This window comes from Amphiura filiformis, chromosome 6 (assembly GCF_039555335.1).
Source record: "Amphiura filiformis chromosome 6, Afil_fr2py, whole genome shotgun sequence".
NCBI classification, from domain to species: Eukaryota; Metazoa; Echinodermata; class Ophiuroidea; order Amphilepidida; family Amphiuridae; genus Amphiura; species Amphiura filiformis.
Window position 1 is genome coordinate 20,723,086 of NC_092633.1, and position 27,394 is coordinate 20,750,479.

General features: G+C 36.3%; 2 protein-coding genes and 1 long non-coding RNA gene across 3 annotated transcripts in view; all 3 read left to right on the forward strand.

The window, feature by feature from the left end:
- Nucleotides 1-5,113: 5,113 nt before the first annotated feature.
- LOC140154224 (neurexin-4-like) lies at nt 5,114-6,328 on the forward strand. The gene is made up of 3 exons (XM_072176827.1): nt 5,114-5,209; nt 5,314-5,601; nt 5,904-6,328. Exons 1-3 carry the CDS (start codon nt 5,200-5,202, stop codon nt 6,074-6,076), a joined length of 471 nt encoding a protein of 156 aa, XP_072032928.1. The 5' UTR covers nt 5,114-5,199; the 3' UTR covers nt 6,077-6,328.
- A 9,455-nt stretch (nt 6,329-15,783) lies between these two features.
- LOC140154225 (uncharacterized) lies at nt 15,784-19,322 on the forward strand. The gene is made up of 4 exons (XR_011859269.1): nt 15,784-15,892; nt 17,731-18,184; nt 18,618-18,699; nt 19,086-19,322. It is a non-coding gene; the product is annotated as an uncharacterized lncRNA (long non-coding RNA).
- Nucleotides 19,323-19,571: 249 nt separating this feature from the next.
- Nucleotides 19,572-27,394, forward strand: part of LOC140154400 (uncharacterized) — a 36,295-nt gene continuing 28,472 nt past the window's right edge. Inside the window, exons 1-6 of the mRNA XM_072176968.1 lie at nt 19,572-19,581; nt 20,175-20,414; nt 21,157-21,396; nt 22,012-22,251; nt 22,833-22,961; nt 26,405-26,677. Of these exons, the coding sequence (XP_072033069.1) occupies nt 19,572-19,581; nt 20,175-20,414; nt 21,157-21,396; nt 22,012-22,251; nt 22,833-22,961; nt 26,405-26,677 (1,132 nt within the window). The remainder of the gene's footprint in view (nt 19,582-20,174; nt 20,415-21,156; nt 21,397-22,011; nt 22,252-22,832; nt 22,962-26,404; nt 26,678-27,394) is intronic.

The window sequence follows — 27,394 nt, forward strand, 5'->3', positions numbered from 1 at the left end:
CATTTTCGTCTGTTCTATCCCTAAAAATCTGAATAAAATTGAATGCTCAGAATTAGTTTGGCCTAAAAGTAAATTTTACCTATCAAGACAAAACGACTATTTAACGGTGTGTAGAAATTTATTTTGTGATGTCATATGAGGCATGTTGTAGGCTAGTTTATGTTGGTAGGAATAAAAGGAAGAACCCAATTTGCATCCCGTGGTACTACATAGGCACGTATACAAACAAAACTTATCTTTAAAAATCAGAGAGGTGGTAATCCCCCCTGGTAAGCTGTGTTTCAAAAACGGCTTGGTAAGTGAAGGGTTAGAAAATAAGCGACAATTCGCAAACATTCACAAACACACCCCTCCCAACTCTTGTACCTTGAGTAATTAAATTTCATCATTTACTTCGTTTACATTTAAAACCATTTTATGAAAGATGGGAACTCCCTGTCAATCATGTAATCACAATAACAAAGTAAGTCAGATCTATTATAATATTGGGAGATCCTGATTAACACAGTGTGATCCTTGCATTGAATTATATGGGACAACCCTGTTGCTAAATGTACATGTAAACGAATGAGCTATCAATAGAACTGGGACTCAAGTTTAAATAGTTTGACTACTGGTTAACGCCCGGGACTCTTGAAAAAGTCTCGTCGGTTGACGGACGAAAATTTGAGTCAAAAAGTCAATTTTTTTCTTTCTTGTTGTGGGACTACATTTTAATTTACCTCAACAAACATGTAATATACTAAGTACAGGTAGTTTATCCAGTTTTGTCACTGAATTAGCCAGAACAGCTGTACCCCATGACCACCTTCGACGCACCTTAAGCTGACAGTGGACTTCACAGGACAAGTTTGAAACAGGTTATACGTCGTACATCAGAGAGTCGTCTGGAACTTGTGTAAGAAAAAGAAGCTGGTAATATTGATATATTCTTTGTAGTAAGATATTTATTATGTACACGCGTTATCCATGCATACTGTTGAAATAAACAGTTTTGTCAACTAAAACAGTAGTGGGCTTTTAAGCATTAAGTTCATTTAAAAATGAACTTGGGTAAAAGGGTTTTGGCCTTGAACCTTTGCAGCCCCTAATAATATATACATTATGTGGAATATATATGTCTTCATTCTGAGGCAGTGAAAACAATGTCATTCCACGTATTTTGATTCAACAAGTTCAATCAGACGATGTTAATTAATTTAAACGTAATTACCGTAAATGTTACCTTTAATGCACTGAAAAAGAACGCTTCCGGTTTGTCCATGTTTCATAAGAATAATTGGTTACAATTTGCAATTGGTCACGTCCGCAAAAAGAATTAATAAAATTAATATAAAAGTCACGAATCATTGTCACGTTTATTTGCAACTGTTTAGTCTCCAGTGGCTTATAGCTGCCACATGTATGTCCATTTTTCCAGCACACTACGAGACACTGTTGATTACGAAACAAACCTTCACTCATACAAGGCAGCAATGTGAGAATATTCTTGTAAATAAATTGTTGACACGGTGATTTCATGAAGCTGATCATGACTAGACCAGTTGCTGCCATCTTCTGGAGTAAATAAATATATTTTCAAGGTGTTGAAGTTGACTGAATAATTAAACACATTAAATTGTATACAACATTTATATGTTCGCACAATGTATGTTTATAAATATCGTATTTATGTTCTGCTCCAAGCATTTCTGGTTGCATCAAGTATGTGTGCGATATATGATACAGCAGGTTGTTCTGAAGTGAATACTCAACAAGTTGTGTTTGTCGCCCTTCGAGATACTAGGTAATGTAAACAAGAATCATTTTTCATTGTACGCGGATAAAAGTGTCTTTATTTTATTTTCAGCGAACGTGTCTATAGTCTTTGTTGGTCTTCTCGAGACAGTAGCCCAAGCGTGTGATACACGCGCGACCAAATGCGGTGTATCTGTAGGACACAATCACTGCGCGCCTCAGATGCACAGCCTTTGCCAATGCGTGTGTAATACACACGTAACTGTCTCGAGAAAGCCGAGTGGACAACTATAATAATACCGTTCTCGTGTTTACCAACTTATTGATTGTAGGTAGACTTTATTTGAACAAATTAAAAGTAACAACTATGTATGCAACTTACAAAAAAAGCTTGTTAAGTAGAGATGAAACTCATAAAAGTTTGAAAATATTTAAACATTTTGTTAAGCAAACGTAGTTTGAAACTTACAACGGAAACTAATTGGGATAGTCTTTCTTTCTCTTTCTCTTGTCTGTCATGACATTTTCAGGTGGCGCAACTTTAGAATCTGGTACGCCACTTGTGTCAAACACCTTATTGTAAAACCTAGATATATTTTCACTATATAAAATTTATATATGCTTTTTAGATTTCATCGTTAAAATTTGGTTCCATTATAGAAGTACATGTAATCTGGATGATGAATTTTAAGCTTTTACTAATACTTTCTTTATAGGCTGGTTAACCATTCCATTGCTGAAATACCACACATATCAAGTCGTATTCGCTGCATTACACGATGTATCGCCAATACCCGATGTGTCTCTGTCAACTATTTAAAACCAGTCAAGAATGTCATTTGAATGACGTCACAAAAACATTACATACAGACGACATGGTAGAAGATGCTGATTATGATCATTTTGTCATATCAAATACGTATATGTGCAATCAGGTAACTCATTTAGCTCTAGAGGTCAAATCAAAACTCGACCGCCGGTTCACCGCCGGTTCCTAAAGGTTTCCGGCGGAACCACCCAGCAAACACAAAAACGTTTTTAAAACATTTTAAATAACATTTTAAACATTTTAAATATAACTATTTTTTGGGTTTTGGTTTAGGTAAAAACGTTTTAATAACATTAAAATGTCGGGTTATATAAAGGTCATGAAATCGTTTTAAAACGTTTTGTATGAAAACACACTACAACAATATTTTTAAAATGTTTTCGAAATGTCATTGTAAACTATTTTTGCAAACATTTTTGGCCAAATATTTTGTCAACACTTAAATAACATTATGTTAAAATATTTGCACCCAGTAAACACAGAAATGTTCTTAAAATGTTTTTTACAAAACGTTTTAATAACATTTAAATGTTGGGTTATATAAAGGTCGTGAAAACATTTTAAAAACGTTATTGTAAATATTTTGGGCAAACATTTTTTTGCACAATATTTTTTTCAACCCCAAAATAACATTATGTTTAGAATGATTTGTACCAAGTTTTCAAAACATTTTGGAATGTTATTAAAACGTTTTTATACCCTTTATATAATCCGACATTTAAATGTTTTCTGTAAAACATTTGTGTTTGATATGCAGTAAATTACCAACAAATGTTATTTAATGTTATGAAAACGTTTTATACCATTAATGTACCCTTATATAACCCGACATTTAAACGTTTTCTGACAACCTTTTATAACCTTTCGCGAATGATGTCAAAACGTTTTGTGTTTGCTGGGCACCGGTTTCCGCCGTAACGCCCCAAAAGACCTGTCTGTTTTGGAATTTTGTACAAACTCTAGTATTCACTATTAGTTAGAGCTTACATAATGCTATTTCTATTTCAATCAAGAGAAGACTCCCGCTATTCTATATTTGACTAATTGATGTTAACAAAAACATTCTTATTCATATTTTACTTATTTTGCAGGGCTCCATACTAACCAAAAAATGTAAGTTGTAATAATTACTTCTGATATAACTTAAACTTAAAGCATATCTTATATGTTCGATTTTCTCATTATCGAAAATCACATTTAGTAAACGCTAATAGTCCTTATATATATTAGATATATGTTCTCATGATTTCTTGCTGCTAGCTATGACGAAATCTCCATGTAATACAAGACCGATATACACATACGCATTGTCCACGCATCACAGTACCAATTTCACACCGTCTTTACCATCTATACAATCGTTGCTTACACAAATGATAACTACATGGCAAGCAATATGTTCGAAGCCCTTGGCTACACAGTTGACAGCATCAGATGTAATGACTTTACTCCAAACCTCTACAGCACATGTGACTACACAATTAAGAACATCAGACGCGATGACAACTCACCAAACTCTTGTGCAATCTTTGACAATGCAATTGACATCTTCAGACCCGATGCAACTTTTGACTACACAAATGACAACTTCAGACGCGATGACGCTAGACCAAAACCCTGCACAGCCTTTGACTACACAATTGACAACATTAGACCACATGACCCCAGACCAGACCCCTACAAGACATTCGAGTACACAATTGACAAATCCAGACTTAATGACATCAGACCAAACCCCTGCACAGCTTTTGACCACACAGTTGATAATTTCAGACACGATGAAGCCAGACCAAACCCCCACACAACCTTGGACTACACAATTGACAACTTCGATGACATCTGACTCAATATTTACACATGATCTGGTTACACAGTCAACATCTGCTAGCTCGTCACCCTCTCACGTCATGACGACGAATCGAATGTCAGGCACAGCTTCCATAACACAAACCTCACTTATTGCTGAAGGTGCGACAACGAATGTAGCTATAACGGATAAGACCACTGCACAACCTATTCCATTTTGTAAGTAAATTTCATAAATATGTTGAATTACGATTGTTATTACTAATAAATGTGTCCTTTAGTTGTTGCATGCTTACTTGAATAGAGCGGGTGTTGTTCCCGACCTACAGCTCTCCCGTTCCCAGATCAGACAAATCCAGTTCCGGGAATTCAGTCCACTATCCAATTATTGATTAGGTTGGCAACGGATTAGCATAATACTCCTGAAGCACTATCCATCGATATCGATACGTGTTCTTCTTTTTCGGATCTTCTCTGAGAGTCTTGAAATGTCTCCATACATGTTATTTATTACTGCGCTGTTTCCGATGGATGTTGAACACTGCTTTAAGCATTCGTGTGTAAACAGCAATCCACTTTCTATAGTTAATTGAATCAATAATATTGTTAAACATGGAAATTTCATAATTATCATAATAATTAAAATGCATTATGCAAGCTGAATTGCAGTTATAAATTGTTGATTATTGAGAGTTATTATATACTCAAATCGTTCAGATCTATCCTGCCAAGACTGGAAAAATGATGGCTATGTAGTGGACGGGTTATATGAGATTGATCCTGATGGTCCCACCCATGGTGTTGAATCCTTTTCAATCAATTGTGAAATGGCTACAGGTACGACTTCAATTACAGTATCTCAACGATCAATATACAAAACAAACAAAAATTATTGATCAAACAATTACTATCATCACAATAAGTACTTTTTATTTCGACAGGTACAACTAGAGTCCACCATAACAAAGAGACCACAAAAGAAATTTCTGGTTTTGAACAGCCTGGTAGTTACGTACTTGACATAACCTATGAAGTCAGCATGCCTCAAATAATTGCACTGACAGATATTTCAGCTAATTGTAAGCAGCGAATTAAACTGCGATGTTGGATGGCTGCAATGTGGTTTAATGGAGTGTTGCACTCTTGGTGGGTTTCTAGAGATAATCAGAAAATGGAAAACTGGGGAACACCAACAGGAACATCTGGATGTCCATGCGGGCAAGTTGGTGGTAAGGGAACTATACAATCATATATTACTGAATGACTCTTAATGAATAAAGTAAGTAGACATAATCTTGGAAAGAAGTTGTTGATTTTGATTTTGCCCACATTCGAAATAGGTTAGGTCTGATCAATCATGTAATATTTGCAAGATTCTAGACGATGAATTCATGTCTTCATACGAGTAACGGTTAGCTGTACCGACCAATAGCGCTCTCTCAAATGTGATTTCCGTCCACTCTTTAATACAACGCTTTGCCTATACGTAATGAAGTAAAACAGTTCTGTTTTTCTTTCCCTTTTCGTATAGATTGCGGCCTGTATAAATGTGATTGTGATTGGAACCTTATTCAATGGAATCAAGATGAAGGAGAGTTGACAGACAAAAGTACTCTTCCTGTGAAGCAACTACGTCTCGGAGAAACAGGAAGTCTTGGCGAAAAAGTTCAATACACTGTAGGGTCACTGGAATGCAATGGCTGACGTGACATTAACTTACTTAAGTTTACTTATGGTCATGATCAGGAATGGAAATTGTGTTTGATAAGAAGGGAAACTATAAGAAATGTATGGTTTATTAAAAACCTAACTGATATTATTTTGTATTCGTAACGGAAAATTTGTTTTATATCAGAAACAATGTAAATAATATAATGATGTATATTCATACGTAGCGGTAAACGTAAATAGAAAGCAAATTTATACTTCTACGCTACTCAAATTTGGTACACTAACCGGAGCGCTTTCACCGGGTCAACCGGCGTCTTCAGCGGATGTTATTGCTCTGAACAACAATCTTCAGAGCAATAACATCCGCTGAAGACGCCGGTTGACCCGGTGAAAGCGCTCCGGTGAGTGTACCAAATTTGAGTAGCGTAGAAGTATAAATTTGCTTTCTATTTAATGTAAATAATATTTAAAATTGATATTTGACCTGTGATTACTAGTGCATTTGTATTGATGAGAGTGACGCATCCTGCAATCTGTGTATTCATCTATTTACCATTTTTTACTATTTCAATAGTGATTTTTACAAACAAAACCAAAACGGCGCTGATATACATGCTATCAAAGATTCTTAAGACTTAATATAGATATCAATGATGATCCAGTATCATATGGCAGTGACGTTGCGTACTAATGCATTTTTTGCATCAAGTAAAAGAAGAGGTTATGGAAAAATTCATGAACTGATGAGTGCAATGCATGTATATGACGTATAATGTACTCTCTAGCAATGTAGTATTCGTCAAAATAATCGCACGCGCCGTGGAGTTATTGCATTGAGTTTGAGAGCCGTTTGGCTCCAGGGCTAAATGCAATAACTTCATGGCAAGTGCGAATATCTTGACGAATCCATTTGCTAGAGTACATTATACGTCATATACTTCGAGTATATCAGTTATATTAGAACAACAGGTAATATTAAATGCTGCATTCATTATTTTAGTTTGATCATTAAGGGAAAATAATTATCTTAAATTAAAAAACTGTAAGGCCACTGACCTAGATTGAAGGCAAGAATGCATGTAGCTGGATATATTTCGAGTATAATATTAGTTATATTAAAACAACAGGTAATATTAATTGCTGCATTCATTATTTAAGTTTGATCATTAAGGGAAAATATCTTAAATTAAACACTGTAAGAATGCATCGATTGCCATACGTTATAGCTTAGTAATTGGTTTACGTGTTTTTTTGCATACCTGTTAGCAACCAATTGACTTTATGTGTGATCATTTTGATCGTAGTTCCGAACACAGAGAGCGTGAACCAGTTGACCTGGCAACGATCAATTTTGACATCGCACTACGACGGCGAAAATGCAAAGAAGATGAGAAAATACAATATTATACAATACAGTCATGGACAAAAGTTTGGAATATTTTAATTTTTTTACATATCCATGTTTTTAAGTGCAGATTTACCAGGTACCATTCCATATCACACAATACCAGGGGCGCAGCCAGCTTGTTTGGTGGTGGTGGGGGGGGTTTAAAGTAAAAATTTCCAGGGCACAGACGAAAAAAAAAATACAGCTGCATACATAGAGACTGTATCTTTTCGAGCTTCAAAAAAGGCTAAATGTGATGATGTGCGGCGTTTTGGTGTTTTCCACTATTTTGTATTTTACACTATTTGATCGTACACATGATCGGGCTGAATTTTGCGGGTAGAAAAGGGCTCCTTGTCCCTTTTCTTTTCCTTTGCCCTCCTGATTTTCTCTTTCTTTTTTTGTCAGAGGGGCACCCACCTGCCCCCAGCTGGCTACGCTACTGCACAATACGCAATGTAGGACAATGGCTTCTTATGCCTGACCATTGAACCATCGGGCATCCTTTTCACAGTTAATTTAGCGATATGATTCATAAGGTAACATTGGCTTTTGCATTACGGTTTGAAGAAACCAGCTTTACTTTCTTGCATCTGTCTGTTATATACGATATTTATGATCATGGTGTACGAGTTGAGCGCAGATTTATACGCCCGTGTCATTGATTTACGTAATGGCGGCTACAAACAGAAGGATATTGGTGCCGCTTTAGGAATTACATAAGGTGCAAAATATTTCCGTTTGCAAGAAGAGACTTCGAGAAAAATTTCGTGATCCAAGATGACAACACTATACGGGGCACAGAGCCCTGCGCGTGAGGGAATTCCTTGAAAATGAGAATGTAGAACACCTGGACTGGCTGGCTTTGAGCCCGGATATGCACACTAGGGTAAATAAGCCTATTCTCGGTCACTTAAGAAACAACCCGCTCTATTTCTTGCGTAAATAATTATAAAAGTTAGCTATATGGGAACGTGCATTCCACACAACACCCCGTTTAACATACCCTGCATGACATCTTCCATTGAACTTGTATTGGAAGTACAAGGTCAAAAGGTCAAAGTCGACGACAACGCCTATTCTCGGTCACTAAACACCTATTCTCGGTCACCGTATAGTTTTTCTATACCTATTCTCGGTCATTCTCTTTTGGAAGCCTGGTTGATCGGTATAATGCAGTTTTGATAACTTAAACCCATAATAAAATACATATGCAGTATTCTCAGATATATTGACAAGGAGCGATCCTTTCAAAACGGTTTATTGGCAAACATTTTCGGGGTACGAGGTGGTCCTATTTTGTGGGAGCGCACAGCGGAATGCGGTGGCACGCCCGACTAGTCCAGGAGCAAGATCCCACAGGGGCCCTAAATAAGGAGTTCGTTCACCCCCACTACATACAAGGTTTGACACCATAGGTAGTTAGTATGGACCCTCTAGATCACTGCTAGGTAAGTAGTGGTCTCAAATTGTGGTAACACTTTTTTTAAAGGTCATTTTATATATGGCCGTATAATCACATAAAATCACAAAAAATAGGACAAAATTAAGGGGTAGGGGAGATATAAATTCCCATAACTCAACTTTTACTTATAATAATGAATTTATTTTGGTATGAATATGTAGCTAATTATTGATTGTTCTAACTTTCTAGTATTATTTGAAAGCAAACCTAGGTTTCCTAGGTGATTGGAAGTGGCCAGTCCATACACTAGTGAAAAATCAGATTTTTCACAACAATGCGTAGGGTGGGTGTTTTTGTGGCACTGGCTTCAAATTTTACTATTGTGCCAATTTCTATTTTCAAAATTAATTAAGCTCCATCTTTTAATTTTGTTTTTAATATCAAGCATATCTAGGCAAACATTGATGTTTTAGTTCAAATATTTATATAAGTGCATGTTTGCGTGCATGTTGATTTGGGGTGTGTGGGTTTGGGGTAGGTGGGGGTGTGTATGTGGGGGTTTGGGTGGGGTGTATAGGATTCGGGGTTGGGGTGTTTTACGTGTCTTAATACATGTATCACTCAGCTGAACTATATAAGTTCCATTAACAAAATTTGTTTGGTAAGTTACCATTCATGTAATATTTTGAATATTTCTATGTGCGGGGTGAGATCAACCACTGCTTGTCAGGAAATTAGACTGAAAATGTAAAAAAAATAGTTACTTTTCCACATGTAGCAGCGTGTGTAACAATATTAAGGGGTAGGGGAAATATAAACCATCATAACTCAACTTCAACTCATGATAATGAATTCATTTTGGAATTAATATGTAGCTAATTGATTGTTCAAATGTTTTAGTATTATTTTAAAGCAAATCAAACATTATTTGTCAGGTAGATAGACATAAAATGTGAGAAAAGGTTAATTTTTCATGTATAAAAATTTCAAGTATGGTATTATTAAGGGTTAGGGGAAATAAAAACCACAATAACTCAACCTTTACTCATAATAATGAATTCATTTTGGTATCAACATGTAGCTAATTGATTGTTTTAACTTTCCAGTATTATTTGTAACAGAAAAACCATCAGATAGACATAAAGTGTGAAAATTTTTTAATTTTCCAATGTGTAACAGTGTAAAATATGACAATATTAAGGGGTAGGGGACGTACAACCCAACATAACTCGATGTTTATTCATTATAATTTATTCATTTTGGCATCAATACATAGCTATTTGGTTCTTGTAATCTTTTATAGCAAAATAAACATTAGTTGTTAGCTGCATAGACTTAAAATGTAAAAGAAAATATCAATTTTTCCAGTGTAGAAGCGTAAAATATGACAATATTAGGGTGTAGGGGACATTCAAATCACCAAAAGTCAAGCTTTACTGATGAAAATTAAGTCAGTTGGTAACAAAATATAGCTAACTTTCTAGTATTATTTTAAAAGCAATTAAAGCATTAGTTGTCAGGCAGATAGACATAAAATATACGAAAATGTTAATATTCCATGTCTAACAGCGTAAAATATGACAATATTAAGGGATAGGGGACATTCAAGTCACCAAAACTCAAGTTTTGCTGATGAAAATGAATTCATTTTGGTATCAATACCAGTGCAGATCATTGGCGTAACTACGGGGGGCAGAGGGGAAACATGCCCCGGGCGCCACCCTTAGGCGGCGCCAAATTGACCAATTTAACATCGATTCTGCGCCCCTCCAAGCGATGAAAGTCAATTTTTTTGCGCTACAGGCACCTGAACAGTGCCCTCACGAATTTCAGCCGACAATTTCGCATCCTTACCAGTTCCGGCCTTGATATTATTCCGACAGCCTGTCACTAATTCACAATCGATTTGAAACATTTTTTGAACATATTTTTAATGTTGAGGTCCTATACTCTGTTGTTCCCATAAAAACAAGCACGATTCACTTAAATTTAGTACCCTCGAGAGTCTGATACATTTCGCTCATGGGCTAGTTTTAACCGGAACTAGGCTTATACAAGGTTACACCAAATGCGGAAGGATTTAGTGTTGTGCCCCCTTGAAGAATAGCACAATAGCGCTAATAGCACGCTATAAGGTCTAAGCCATTTTAAGAATATCATAATAGCGCTAATCATTGCTAATAGCACCCCTCCAAGTGTAGGCCTACTAGAATTCAAAAATAGCATTGTTGTGATAATAACGCGCTATATGCCCCTAAGGCCAAAACAATTTCCAGAGCACAATAGCACTAATAGCACGCTATAAGGCCTAAACCATTTTAAAAATAGCACCATAGCGCTAATAGCACGCTATAAGGCCTAACCATAAGAATAGCACAACAGCGCTATAACACCCTTCCAAGTATAGGAGAACTCAAAAATAGCATAATTGCGCTAATATTAACATTTAAAGCCATTTTTTAATGTCCCTTTTTTTCTAAGTCCTCAAAAAAATAGCACACCCATGAAAATAAGCGCTAAAATAGCGGTGCTATTTGTGCTAACATGTACCGGTATATAAAGTAATGACAAAATTACGCTAATAGCACGTGTAGGCCCGAGGAGATAGTGTATGTTATCTGCGCAACTCAGTTATAGCGCCTTTCTCGATTCAGGGCAGGAACCATTTTTGCCGACAGAAATGTGACATTGTTGACCCGGATTGTTGACCCAATTTTTCCGACCGAAAAAGCTCGAAAATAAGACAGGGTACGGATGGGGGAAGGGGTAGAGGAGGGGAGGGGGACGGTCAGAAATAATTTCTCCTCGCTCATTTGTATTCGACAAATGGCTATAGGCCTAATTTTATGCAACACGTCTCATGTGCTCATGCATGATCATTTGTAGGAAACATGGCAACAACGATGTCAACATAGCTCATACTAGGAACACTGACCGATAATAGGAATGCCAACGGAATTCGTATACCTATTCTCGGACACCCCTGTTTCTATGGGAATTTACATAAATACAACACCAATCATATGCTATGGTGTTATTTACGATGCAGATGGATCAACTTGTTAAATTTACAGCTTTAAAACATGGTAAAATGCATGTACAATTTCGCATCACTGATTATATTACAATCACCATTTTAATTACCTCTTAAATGATGTCATTATTTCTTTTAAATGCCTATATTTCAGGTCACCATACAATCTAAAAATCTATTATTTGAGATGAACTGTGCTGCCGTGACCTTGAAAAGTCACCAAAACCTGCAGCACCGGTACGGCTAAATGATTTATAGTCGCACAGTTCGGAAGACACGGCTAAAATTTCAGCAACGATCGTCAGCGGTAAAACTGACCGAGAATAGGCGTGTGACCGAGAATAGGCGTATTGACCCTATAGAGAACTTATGGGCAGAGGTTCCCCGCAGGATAGGTAATATGGACAACCAACCAATCACCCTGTAGGAACTTAGACACGCCCTCATTGATTGCCGGCGAGATATTCCACAAGGAACCTTGGTAAACCTGGTCGAGGGAATGTAACGTCGCGTATATGACCTTGAGCTGGCAAGGGATGGACACACCAAAAATTGGGTTTTGTTTTCTCAAGCAAGAAATTACTTATCTGAACATGTCACAGTGAGAGTTTTTGTTTAAACAATAAAATTTGCTAGTGTCTTTAATCTCATTTTGTGATACAAAGAGTCCGCTAAAAATGTTGCGATTGTGTGATCCTTCCATTGTAATGTGCTTCCTCAGGTAATTCTCTGTTTAATTGACAAACTGTGTGATGTAAACATCAAAGGATACTTATATCTTTCAATTAAATTCAACTGAGCACTATTCCAGAACAATAAACCTGTTCCTAGTATGATTGAAAACTGCATTTGATACAAAAATAAAAAATATTCCAAACTTTTGTCCATGACTGTAATATCAACGGGAAAAAATCTTCTTGTATTAAAACACGCGACATTGGAATCTTACCATTTATACAGTATTATAAAACATGATCATGATAATTTGCGTCAGTGTTTGTGTTGATGTTTATTAATTTAGAGATAGGTCTACTCTATTTCATTTGTAAAATGCTGAATGTTTTGTAATGATGTCCTCGTGCATATATGTAATATTTTGAACTTTTTAATCAACACAAACTCGATTATTCTCGTTAGATGTTTAATTTATTAAGCATAAATTATGGCAATAATAGCTCCAAATAGAACACAATTTGTTTTAACACCACAGAATGTATATTCGTTTCTTTGATGGTAAATATATCAAGCGGAGAGAGTTATAAGCAAGGCCCGCAGAGCTGGCATAGTAATTTGCTCGCGGGCAACTCAACCCAAACCTCCACGGACCCATTCCATGTCAACTCCAGGGATGTGCACCGCAGCACCTCTTCAATTTTTTTTTTCTGTGTGGTGGTAGATATTGATGAGAAAGTAAAATCCCGAAAATTTGAGCTTCATACTATTTTGCATGGGTAATATCTCAGCTAAAAGTATTCTAATAGGCTCAATATTGGATAAGAGTAATGTCCTACCAAAGGGCTCTGACCGGCAAAAAAATGGACAATAAAATTATTTTTACTTTTGGAGATCTGACCCCCCAAAGTTGGTCCTGGATGGACGAAGTTGCATTTTGAAGGCCCTATATCTTTTAAAGTAAAGGCGGTACAAGTTTTCTGATGCCGGATTTGAATTCTACACAAATAAGTACCCCAGGATAAAGTTGTAAAGGGTTCCTTTATACATTTATGGACCTCCAAACGTCGTCTTTCGCGTTGCGACACATTTTTTATGCTAACCCCCCTAAATTTCAAATTGATGCCACGGGAATACGAAATAGAGTATGAAGCTCAAATTTTCGGGATTTTACTTTCTCATCAATATCTACCACCACACAGAAAAAGAAAAAGAACTTGGGCTCTGGGGAACAGGCTTGGATGCGAGGAAGTCAAGCTAGCGGAGGAGCATGCAAAGTAATTTGACCACGTTTTAGCCCTTCCTCGGCTGACTCAGCCTGGTGTGGCTCTGAAGAGACACCGTTTGGTTTTTACCATGCAGACAGAGGAAAAAATCTGGATTTTTTTGTACAACGAGCGTGGCATAAAGAAGATAGAAATAACTAAGATGCAGTGAAGCAGATAATTACGTATTGTGACTGAATGGAGTTATACAGGTGCAACTTGACAAAGGAGTGAGTACTGGCGCAAATAACCTCAGTAGTTGAAAGCGCCATACAAATCAACCAAAAACAAAAACAAAAAGAGTTATAAGTTGTGTGAAATATAATCAAAAATCTATTTGGCGGTCTCAGATAATATTTACATTGTTTTAAAAGCGTGCAGGTTTCAAATAATATGGCTATGAAAGATAGTTAGTGAAATATAATGCACGGGAGAAGAATACATAACGCTGCTATATGATGTAGTTTTAAACTCCACCTGAAGAAAATGAGCTATTGAAGTCAAAAGCTACACAAGAGGATTCTATATTTTAAATATTTAATGAAGTTTTTGACTAAAAATAGCAGACAATAACATCGGTTCGCTTCTCTTCTACCACTAATGACGTGGATATCACTCATGTTCATCATGTATGTGCCTTTATTGAATCTAATATGAAAAAAATCAAAAGGCACTCTTTCTGATTCTAGCCGAGGCATGAATGACAAAGCTTCGAAGGAATAATGGTATGTGTGTGTGATGAAGGAATCAATATAAGTAGTTGGGTGGGTGGATTTTGTGGTGCAGTGCTACAAGAGTTTATATGTTTGAAGGCCTTATATATATATTTTTATTTTAAATGCCTAGTTATTAGGGGCGGAGGCCCAAATGCCCAACAGTAGTTACGTCACTGCCAGTGGCAACTAGATCAAAGTAATACGTTGAGTTTTAAATTTTGTCACACAATATATAATGTGATCTGTGAAAACCTTCACATGGTCACATTTTTATAGACAAAAGTATGGACATTTAGAACTCTTTGAGAACTGTTTTTATTTTGTATCTGTGACTTCAACATCAAAAGAAGAATTGAAAAAAAATTGAGAGTCTTAACCTTTATTATCTTGTAGTTGCGACATGTGAAGGGTTTCACATATCACATTACATATTAGGCCAAATGGTTTTTTTGTTTGTTTGTTTGCTTGCCCTCCACCGACCGACCCAAAATTGCCCAAAATCAGGTTTAGCCTTTAAATTTTTTTAGTTTTTAGTTTATAATTTTAATGCTTTTATATTACTTTTTCTGTGTCTAATTTCAAAGCAACAACATTTTTCTTAAGAAGAAAATCGTTACTGTAAACTCATTATTACATTTATAACTATCCATTCATGCATCAATGTTTCCAATAAACTTGGAGTCATCGTATGCCTGTAAGTATGCAGTCATTCTAATTGAATAAATTTCTATGGTGTATCTTGCGTATTGAAGGTCTGAAGTCAAGTATTGACGTATTTTACCTACCGACCCACCTACCCCAAAAATCCCACTGGAGGGCAAGCGAAGATTTTGTTTCTTGGCCTTATGGCAAATAGGAAAAATGTGAAAATTGGTTCCAGTAATGGAACCAATAGCGAAACCCTCCCTTAAACAAATATATAAAAATATAAACGAAATGTTTTATATAATAATATTTCGTTCTTCACACCAAATCATAATTTTTCCGGGATAATTTTTTATCAAACTAATTATCAAACTAGCACACAGTACAAAATTAATATACTTTAAAATAGAATAAACGAAAACTGAACGCTAATATTTATCAATTAATTCTCTTGATTTAATTTACACCCGGGATTTAGGTGCGCATGAATAAATAATATAATCATCAAAGTAATTGTATTTTCTGGCCTGGCAACCAAGTGCTTTCATGCTTTTTCTAATCAACAATCACTTAATTGATATTGCTTTTATGTTGGTTCTATTTGGAAAAAAAAAATCAGCAAGTGTCAGGTCGTGCCAGGTGTAACACGAGCGATGAAATATATCACTTGAATGGAGATGCAGAAGAGTATTAGAATCATAGCTTTCATCTTATGATATCTTGAGGTAAGCATCATTTTTTTTACTGTTTATTTTGAATATTATTCTTATGGATAATGATGGATTGTGAAGACATGCTTTGATGTGGAATGTTTCAGAAACCCATACGTACTTTCTGCTGGTGAGCTATAATTTCGTACTAAACGGGCTTAAGAATGTATTGATACGCCTTGAATTTTCCCAATGTTTAGTAATATCTATTACTTTCTCCTAAACACAGTTAAAATGCATTACATGTATCTTTCATTGGAGCCACATCTTACTCTGTACTTTTAGAAATATTTACAAATGAGCGATTGATTATTTCACATAAAAATAAGGTGATTCTATTACAGGGGCCTGACCCGATCAACAGCCTCGTCCCCATTATTTTTCTTCATGATTTCGGAATCAGAAGAATGCCCATATTTTCTCATTACCCCAATAAATTTTAACAAACAATGCACTCAGAGTGCTACTGACCAACCTATGCTATGCATAGTCGTGCAAAAAGTCGATCGATACATGTTGAAATCAACACAATTTAGAGATTTACCTTCTTGTTTTGATATTAATTTATAGTCCTTGGATATACCTTTTAAAAAATCCTGGTATTAAAATTAGGCATGAAATTGTGTCTTTTGCGGTTAACGGTAAGATCTTGATTTTTACATACCTAAACTTAGCACATGAGCTTTTTTTGGCTTAACTTTTTAGCGTTTCAAACTAATATAGTCCGCTAAAGAAAAAAATGTTCCCAACTCTATAAGGCACATCGTAAGGGTATTATATTATAGTTTTGTCATAATATCCGTTTTGATTTACACTAAACGACTAAATTTCACACCAGAAATAAAAAGCATTATGGGTTTCTTCTGATATTTACTGAAAGAATGAAAATTATTACTTTTTATTTATTTGGCCGAGAAAATTTATGTTAAATTGAAATTGGTGTAGCTCACTTATTTCAACACCAAATGCGATCTGTGCGGATGGAATTGAATTAGTGCATGCCTTATTAAATGACTGAGTGAGCATGTATACAATAGCCAGCGAGTGACTGGCGTTCTGAGTGAATGGTGTGAACAATAGCGTTGTGAATTGTGGTAACTACCCAGAACTTTGAAACAACTGAGATTGTTGCATGGGTAACAGAAAGACAGAACACCAAAATTCCAAATTTTTAAGTTGTATTGCTCCAGCGGTTTTGATATGAGAAGCAAAAACGTAAAAAAAAATAACAATGCCCCATAGGATAGTACATACAGAAGTGTGTGTACTATCCTATGGGGCATTATTGGAGACGTTTTAGCTTCTCATGTCAAAACCGCTGGAGCAATACAACTTAAAAATTTGGAAGTTTGGTGTTTTGTCTTTTGCCACCTATGCAACAATCTCAATTTTGTTATAGTAGCCACAAGTAGATACTCTATATTCACGATAATATAATACATATTATATGAAGTGTACGCTTGAAGGTTAGGAATTATTTTAAACTGTTGCAAAATTGCATTGATCATTTCATAGCGAGTGTGTAGAAGAATTCAAATATCACAGATATACTCTATTGGGTCCTGTGGTTCTTGAGTTCAGTTTTAAAGAGAGCTGAAACAACAACGCTATTGTAAAACAAAACTTATTCACAATAATAAATCAAGCAAGTTGTCAAAGTATATGATATGTAGAATGAGCCTTTGCGTTTGATAATTAAAATCGATTTTTTGGCTGCTTCGACCAACAACGGATCGTGTAGCCTTAAAACTAACTAGAGCAAATATCGTAAAAGATACAAAAATATACTACAGAGCCCCTTGTTTCGAAATCGGAACAGACGTACTAATTGTTTTTAATACTTAATTTTACAGATTATACTGGGTATAGGAATGTTGCACTATGAGTTTTAGGTAACAGAAACAGATATCCAAAATGAAACATCACCAACTCTTCAGGAATTTAGTTACCCATCTATCTGTTTATTTACTAATACCTCCAATAATATTTGGTTTTAAAAACTGTACTAAGTTTGGCCCCAGCGAACCGTTACCTGAAGTTAAAAGAAGCAGGTATAGATTGTTACCTAATTTGCACCTGGTTCGGCACGAGATTTGCAGCATTTCTTCCGTGTACCAACTTCATAATTGCTTGGCACTTTGCCAAAAACAGATAGGATGTGTGTCATTTACGTTCAACAAAAACAGCAAAATATGTCAACTGAACAGTGCTACATCTGCGAGTTTTCCAGACGATGTTATGAAACAAACTACAGCGTCTAAATACCTGTACTATGAATCTGTCTTAACCGAAAAGGTGTTATTAAAGGTAATACTTTTAATACTTGTAATTTGCCAGAAAAAGTACTTGGAGTAGTTAATAAAAAACACAATCATTAAAAGTACAAAAGAAGAAACAATACAGGGATTAATTTAATTTTCCAATGCGTAACGGTAAGGCACCAGAATCAATAATGAACTAACAACGTAATAATGGGAATTATTTAAACGAATTAATGAGAATTAATTATGCTAAATTTATATTGATCAATATCAATACATATTAAGATTCATATGTTATCACATTTAATAATAGTCAATTAATTAGTTTAATAAGTAATAAGGATCGGCCTTGCATCGATGATCGATAGTAAGATCGAACTAATTTGTTTCTTTTGTCTAATGTAATTCTTTCTTATTACAATTATCTTTTATATAGCTCCAGCAATAACATCCTACAACAATTACGTTTTTATTTGCAGCAAAGATCCAATGCGTCATTGTATGATCCATGGGACTGTTGGCAATTTGGTATCTCCCAAAAATGGGCGCACCAGCCTTGTTGTAAGTGTAGAAAGTGATAAGGATATTAATTTAGCTGTTAATATAACAACAATAATGCTCATTCAAAATAAAGAATATTACGAATTCTTAGCAGTGATGATAATAACTACTTAGTAAACCTGTTATGACATTTGGAAGATATGCTATCTTTGCGAACCGCTTGGGCTACGTTATAAGAGCTTCCGCCTCAATAATCCCAATCACGATGAACTTCGAGGTGTTTAATATCCAAGATCAAATAAACATGTAACACAAAAAGACCGTCTAGTCATCTGATTACTGCAGAGCGCACTAAGACTGCTTACTAACTGTCTTTGTTTTACATGTAACATGTGTAATGTGCTTTTGGATAAAATTCTTACGTTTCATGTAATATATTCTTATAGACAATTATCCTGCGCTCATCTGTCTTAACAACGTCACTATAGTAGCAGATATCGGCCAATCAGGACGCAGCAACATACCATGGCCATCATTTGACATCCAAAACAATGCAATGTACGACTATGAGGTCTTTTGCTCTCCTGGTCAGGATCATTTCTTTGTGATCGGAAATAATCAAGTTACTTGCTATGCAGAAGACTCATTTATCAAATCTGACCCATGTGATTTTGTTGTTGAAATCATAGGTAAGTTTGATTTTGAAATTCAACTCTTCGACTAAAGCTTCACGTGGAAAAGAATGATACAGTAAGGTACTATCGGTGGTTGGTTTAATCAATTATGTAATCATTATTGAAATAAGATTTTTGTATTTTGTAAGACACAACATCTAATTTGGTCCTGTAGCGCTATCGGCGTGCCTCGTTAGGTACCGGTGTCTCTTTCCGTCGTACTCCGAACATTTGTATAGTGCGTTCGTTTTTATTTAAATGAAAAACGGTAACACTATGCAAATGATAAATATTATGATTGATACAATGCATTACATCTCCAGGGTGTGGTAGAAATAGTCATCGGTACCTAACCGGGTACTGATAGCGTTAGAGGATCAAATCGCGGTGTCTAAGAAGTACATGTGTGCTATAATGAAACACAGAGATAAAAAGACTAGTTCGCGTCTGAAATTCTGACAACTCGACAGAAAATGCCGTACTGCCCAGGTCGGCAACCAATCACGTCGCGATAATGGCCTGACGTCAGACGCGATTTAGTCTTTTTATCTCTGTCTTTCATTACAACATAGTCTGGAAGTGATAAGACCGGAAGCCAGATGGAAAGATAGTCAATGCTGAAGGCTTTTGTTTGTACGGACTGACAGCAACGCAATGTTTTCTTGTACTTTCCCTTCTTCGATTTTTAATCCAACCGACAACCAACAACAAAATGTTAATATATTCCTACAATTTTTTATCATTTATTCACTGATAGTACATTTAAAACCGTGCGATTTGTAAACAAAGCTTAATTAGCATATTAATTTCGCCATGTAAATATAATTTTTACATAATAATAGTTTTTTAAATCTTCTGCAGATGACCAACCACCGGTTATCCAGTGTCCTTCTAACATTACACTTTTAACTGATCTCGGTAACGCGACATCTTTACATGAATGGGCACTACTAGACGTATATGACAATTCGAATTATGCATCTACAACCTGTTCTTTCTCGACGATTTCATATTTTCCTCTTGGACAGACAGAGGTCCTGTGTTCTGCGTTAGATAATTCAAGCAACGTTGCAATATGTAACTTTTACATTGTTGTTATAGGTAAGGAGCATGTTGCATGGGTTGATTAATAATTCGGAAATCCAAAATGACTTTGGCTATTCGTGGGATCATTCTTTACGCTTATTTCAGGGGAAGAACATATCTACAATACAAACTTGCCCCAGTGGTAAAGATCTCCCACCCATCTCGAAATAATAGAACGGAAAAGCCTAATATTTGTTTCAGTAGTATAGTGTATGTCATAGTGTAAACCTAATATGGAGACCAAAGGGCACCGGTGAGGATGAAATTCACGAATAATCTAGAACAGTATGGGAGCGACGTAGCCTCCTTGTTTTATGCTTACTACAAATAGTTTTTTTTAATTATAGGATACTGTTATACAAAAAATAACATCTACGCAACCCCTAAAAGGACCGCCCCTCAATATAAGCACTATCATGGACAAATCATTAGGTTTCACCTTCTTTGTCAACCAAATCGGCGGCAATAACTCTTATAGACCCATTTGTGTTACATCATAGGTTACATACTGCCTCGATGTATAATGACAGCCTAGTGAACTAGCCAACTCAATTCAATTTTTGATCAATTCTCTTCAGGGCCCAGTTGACCATGTCGACCATTCCCTAACAACATTTAAACCTGAACGTAACTCTACCTCTAATTGTACCTCGAAGAATTTCCGATGTATTCTATTGTTGTGTCTCATTAACAAAGATACTAATTCCTTCTTTATTCTATATGAACTTATCTTGTTCGTTTTTCTTGTTTATCTCAGATCAAGAAAGTCCAGATATTATTTGTCCTGATAACCAGACCCTTGTTACGGATGTAAATTTGCCTGATGCTACTGTTGTGTGGAATACCAGTGTATCAGACAATTCTGGGTACCTTCCAACTGTTGTATGTATACCATCAAATGGAAGTTCATTTCCCATCGGTAAAACAATCGTCAACTGTACAGCGATCGATTTTGCTGGAAATACTAACGACTGCAACTTTAGCATAACCGTCATAGGTAAATTTTAATAGTGGTGGTGGTGTATATTATGAATCACCAAGTCGTAGAATCAATTATATTATGAGTTAAACATTGGACTGACCAATACGTAATAGAGAATATTTTGGCCAAACTCATTGAACTTCATCTGGCAACTCCAAACATGTACAAATACATATCCGGTGTTGATCGTTAGTTGGAAATCATCATCAATCATCAATATTCCTTGCTGATTGACACGTCAGCTGACTACTATCAGCACCGGAAAATACCATCGTTGCAGTTGCCAGATGACGTTAAATGAGATTGGACAAATACTCCCAATTAAAACAGTCGATCAGTTCAGTATTTTACTCATGATTCCAATAGCTGTATACAGCAGTAGCACTAGCAGTAGCAGCTGTAACGGTAACGGTAGTAAATGTAAGAAGATTTAAATGAAGCAGTAGTGTGTCGTTTTAGAAGAAACAGTTGCAGAAGTAGTATCAATGAAAGTGGGCAATACAGTAGCTTATTCATCAGCAGTCTATGTTTTAATCATACAACTTCTCACGTCACTGACCCAAGATTGCAGAAGATCTTGGGCCAGTGGCCAGTGCAATCTTTTCTCTCCTATGTTTGCTCTATTTTCAGACCTGGAGGAGCCAATACTTACATGCCCCAATCATTCAGTTGCAATTTATGATAATGCCATATCAATAATCACATCTTGGCCATTGCCACAGGCATGGGACAACACGGGCATGGTAGGAGATGTCTTATGTTCGGCTGCAAATTCTACAGTGTTTTCGCTGGGTTGTACGGAGATAACTTGTAACGCAACTGATGGATATGATAACACTGGATTATGTGAATTTCTTATGTATATACATAGTAAGTTGATGGGAATCGTTTTAAGCGGTTAGGGCCAGACTATAGTTTTGTCGTTGCGTTTAGAGAAACGAAGCGCGTTTTTTGGCTGTAGCAGAAATGTTCAAAGCTAATCACAACGGGAAACAACATTTTTTGTCACTAAACCTACGCACAAATGTCAGATCACGTATTGGCCCTTATCGTGGTTATTTTGTCCTTCTGTGTTAAAAACAACCAGATTCATATTATTTAGGCACAACATCTAATTTGGTCCTATGACACTATCGGTGCCCAGATAGGTACCGATGGTTCTTCTATCTTTCGCTATTGTTGACTAACTTTTGAATAGTGCCTTTGTTTTGTATTAAATACAATCATATGCAAATGCTATTAGGCTATTATGCTTGATGCAATCTATGACATCGCCGGGGTATGATAGAAAAAGCTATCGGTACCTATGGGCACCGATATTGCTATAGAACCAAATTAGACGTGACGCCTTACCATATTTACTCAAATGCGTTTTTCTTAGCTTTTATTTTGCCTTTTTTTAGCTGTTGTTTTTTATGTTGTTTACTAACTAGTGTCTTTAATACTCACAGACCATAAAACATGCTGGGACATAATGGTAGCAGAACCAGAATTTCCTAATGGACTCTATCGAATTGATCCTACCGAACCCGGAGATGATATTGATGCCTTTTACGTATTTTGTCTTCTTAATGAAACAGGTTAGTATGAATTGAGATTGTGTTGCTTTAGATCCTGATTGGGATGTGCAATAACCATTTTTTTCTGAGAAATGTTGATTTTGTCAAACGTAGCTTGTCACCTACACCTGCCTAGCCAGCTAAGGCTAGGCTAAGGCTAAAAAACTCTTATCCCTCCAATATGTCTACGCAGGGAAATTTCGTTCCATCCGTATTCTAAACCAGCAGATAAACATTTTTGCTATTTTTTTGCGCTCACATTAACTGTGACGTGTTGAAATCAGCACAATTGAATTTTAGACTAATACAAACTCACAATCATTAGTAGACTAGAAGACAAATAGCATACACGTGTAAACAATAGGCCTAATCATTTTCCAATGAACCCGCAAAACTCAAATATCGCTAATCTGGACTGAATGTTTAGAGCAATAGATACAGCCAGTCGTATTTGCATATCAATACCGAGGAAAGTGGGTTCAAAGAAAGAAGAAAAGAATCTATTTTTTCATCTTCTCTGGTTCGATGCACCCAAGGTGAATCAATGGGTGCTTCCTATCTCTTTAGATATAATTGTTTCAGCATAGCGCCACCATGAGCTATTGCAATTGTGTTTAGATATACCGTCGTTTTATCTTTTCAGTTTCTGTTTCCGTATCCCAGAGAAGATGAGAAAAGAGGAGATCGCTCGAACATATAATCCGATTACCCACAGTTAACCTCCATTCACTTTTCTTTGTTTGGGGTACTTAAAATACCACTTGAAACTTCCTTTGTGGTAATCTGTTCATCCGACACACGCTCGACTGATTCGGTAGTTCTCTTACTTCAAGTTCGCCCATACCCCACGCCTTAAGATAATTTATTTCGCGAAAATTTATGTTTGGGTTTATATAAAGCGACGTTCCACCTCCTTGTCTTTCCCGCCTCATGCAATTTACAGATGAATAATTAGTCAAGTCGATTAAGTCGGCTTCATGTTGATCGTTAAACCATGTCTCATTAAAGCCGTAAATATCAAAGTGATGATCAAAGATGGAGAGATAATTTGAAAAATCATTTGCATGTTTATTGAGGCTCCTGGTGTTAAGATGCAGTTAAGATTGAGAGGTTACTGGTGCTAAACTCGGTTGCGTCAGGCAAATCATCACCACCTAGATAATAATTGCAGCTATTGATTTTTTCATAGCTAAGATTCTGGGAGTCATCAAAAAAAATCAATATGTGAATTAAGGGAGGTGTAATGAGCGTGAACCTGGTTTGGATTCCAGAGGGAGTGTGCCTGTAGCGGCCACTAAGCAAAACAAAGGTTCGTTGTCTGTGTGGCAGGTCACATGGGAACAAGTGAACACGGAACAAGGGCACACGACACCAGGGAACAGCCTATGGATACAGGGCCTAACAGACACAGCCACCAGAAAAGGACCAGCTCAGGTCGCGCGCCAAATAAGTTTGCAGTCCAGAAATTTCATTTTTTTCTCAGCCTTGAAAAAAATAGGCAGAGCTGGGAATCGAACCCGGGACCTCCGTGTTGTAAAACATAGTGCGTTACCACTGAGCCAACTGACAATTAGCTATGAGAAGTTCGACAGTAATCCTTGATATTGCTGAATAGAATAAATCAATACTGATAGGCCTATTTATCTAATTTATCTACGATGCTATTCAAATTTAATAAACGTAGGGCCTGTAAACTAGGAATATAATGTGAAATGACTGTCAATCGATCAATTAATCAAGTTTTCAAGTTATCAACAATCAATCAATCAATAATAAACCGACGTATCAGGGATTACTAATTGCTAACTAATATACCAAATAAATAAATAAATAAGTCAGTAAATAAATAAATAGGCATAGGCCTAAATAAATAAATAAATAAATACATAATGCAGAATGCAGTTAGTATTTTAGTTGCAAAATTCCAAACATTCTATTATAATTTTCTGCTATACACGCAAAGGACCTGTGCCTTTAATATGTCCGCGCCTAATCAATAATGAGTCTTTCACCATGCGCACACACCATGTAACTACTGTATCCCTGTAGTATTATCTACTGACCAGGTCCAAACAACTCAATGAAATGGATGCTATAACGTACCCAATCAAGCGAACATATCAAGGTCATATCAGGGCGTTATACAAAGAATGGTCAAAGGTCAACGTTTCCAAAGAAGTGTAGTAATAGATGTAGACACAAGCTTTCGTGCGGGAAACATAAACACAACACATAGTCACCAGTCGTGTGGTTTTTATGAGATATGATACAGCGCTGAAGTCTAAAGCTATTCCAAAATCAGTTCCAGACCCGGTTATCAAGAACATATTTTCAACATACCTGAAGTTGATGGTGGGGCAAAATGTCTGACATTGCTTTTCAGGGTGGTCAAAATGTACAAAAAATGTACAATTGGAGTTTTGCATGGGTAATATCTCAGCTATAAGTATTCTAATAGGCTAAATATGAGATAAGAGTAATGTCCTACCAAAGGGCTCTGACTGGCAAAAAAATGGACAAAAAATTCTTTTTACTTTTGGAGTTAATGCCCCTCGTAATGTATCCAGGACTTTGTACTCAGCCTTGGTTCGTAGTGATTTGGAATATTGCAGTCCCCTCTGGAGTGGTACCTCAAAGCGCAACATCCAGAAAGTTGAGGGGGTCCAGAGAAGAGCAACTACATTCATTTTAGATTATCCCGAGGCTGAGTACAAAGAAAGGTTAACTCTTCTTCCATTAAGTTTTAGGAGAGAATATGTTGATCTCAATTTATTTTTCAAGTGCAATCTGGGATTATATGACATCAATCTAGATGATTTTGTAGTTTTTAATGGTATTAACAAAGACCGTCCCACCACCAGATTTTCCGCTGATCCTTTGTTGCTGGTAAATCAGGTTTCTAAAACTGAGTGCCACAAGATGGGCTTTTTTCAGCGTATGGTGCCCATTTGGAACCAGCTCCCTAGTATTATCAGATCTACAAATTCTGTTGCTTCATTTAATCAACAAGTTTTGGAGTTTTACCAGTCCAAATTTGCTCGCACCTTTGATGCAATTTGTGATTGCACTTGGACCTCTTTTTGTAATTGTCCAAATTGCAGCCATGTAACTTAACCTGCATTTTCCTCCCTTATATTTCCTTCAATTCTTTTTTGGTTTTGGTGGGGCGGTCTTAGAGGTGCCTGGCACCTGTTCGCTCCAGCCATTCACTGGACTTTTTAAAACAAATATTATTCCTTTCTTAATATTGTGTAATTTTTAACTTATGTGCAATGTTATATATTTTTTGTAATTCTGTGCCAGTGATAAAGTGTAATTAATAAATAAAATAAATAAAATCCTATAGATAATGTTTACAAAGCACAGCAAGTTCAGAAGTAAACTCACCACAGATGCTTCTTAAAAATAACTTCCTTTTCCTTTTTGGCTAAGGTTATTATATTTTCATAAATTGTTTTACATAGGTGCAACTGTGATTTATCATGACACACCGAGGGGAAATTACAGCAGACATGGTACTGTTGTCAAAGACATTAATTATGAGTTTGCCATGAACCAGATTGTTGCGCTCATAGATGTGTCTCATAAATGCCGCCAGTTCCTAAACATGGACACTTATTATACTACGATGAATCATGGATATTCCAACAAACGATGGATGCAGCGCTCGGGAGCATGGATGCGTAATTGGGGCACTCCTACTGATGTCTACGGATGTACTTGTGGCCTTAAAAAGGGTAGGTTGTTTTGGAAGGGGACATAAAAGTGGGTAAAGAGATATTGAGACTGAAAATCACACTGAAAAGTGCAGAGTAACGCTGAAAAATTATACAATAGATAATACCAGTGAAATAGCACTGAAAAGAGTTATTTTGTTATCAGATTAATGTCTATAATCACACTGAAAATAGACCGCAATATGCTCAAAATGAGAGGCCATTCCTTAATTCCACTGAAATGGTCCTAACCACACTGAAATGCATTGGACCAGAGGATGATTTAAGGAAGCCCCATCATGCACTGCAAACGTGTTATCACCAGAGTTTCAACTGCCACTTTACTTTTCAAATCCCATTGAACTCTGTGCAAAAGATGTTGTTTAAGAATTGTGCGTGTGTCATTATTAGTTGGTCGATTTCAGATCTAAAGTGATGTATGCATGAAGGATAATTCACACCTTCTGTAGGTAACATAAAATGTGAAATCGACCAGCATTGTGAATGCGTTTTTATTGTAAATATATCAGTCCAAATTCAAATTTAACCATGGCCGTCAATGCTATGTGCGAGCAGTCGTGTCATGTTCACTCACACAGCTGTGCTAACCGCAAGTCAACACAGTGGCGTGGTGGGAAGTGCTTAAATCATCCTCTGGCATTGGACCAAGCTATTGTTATAATCCCTAGACAATAGCCACACTGAAAATACCCAGCGTAACAATGGAAATGGCTAGAG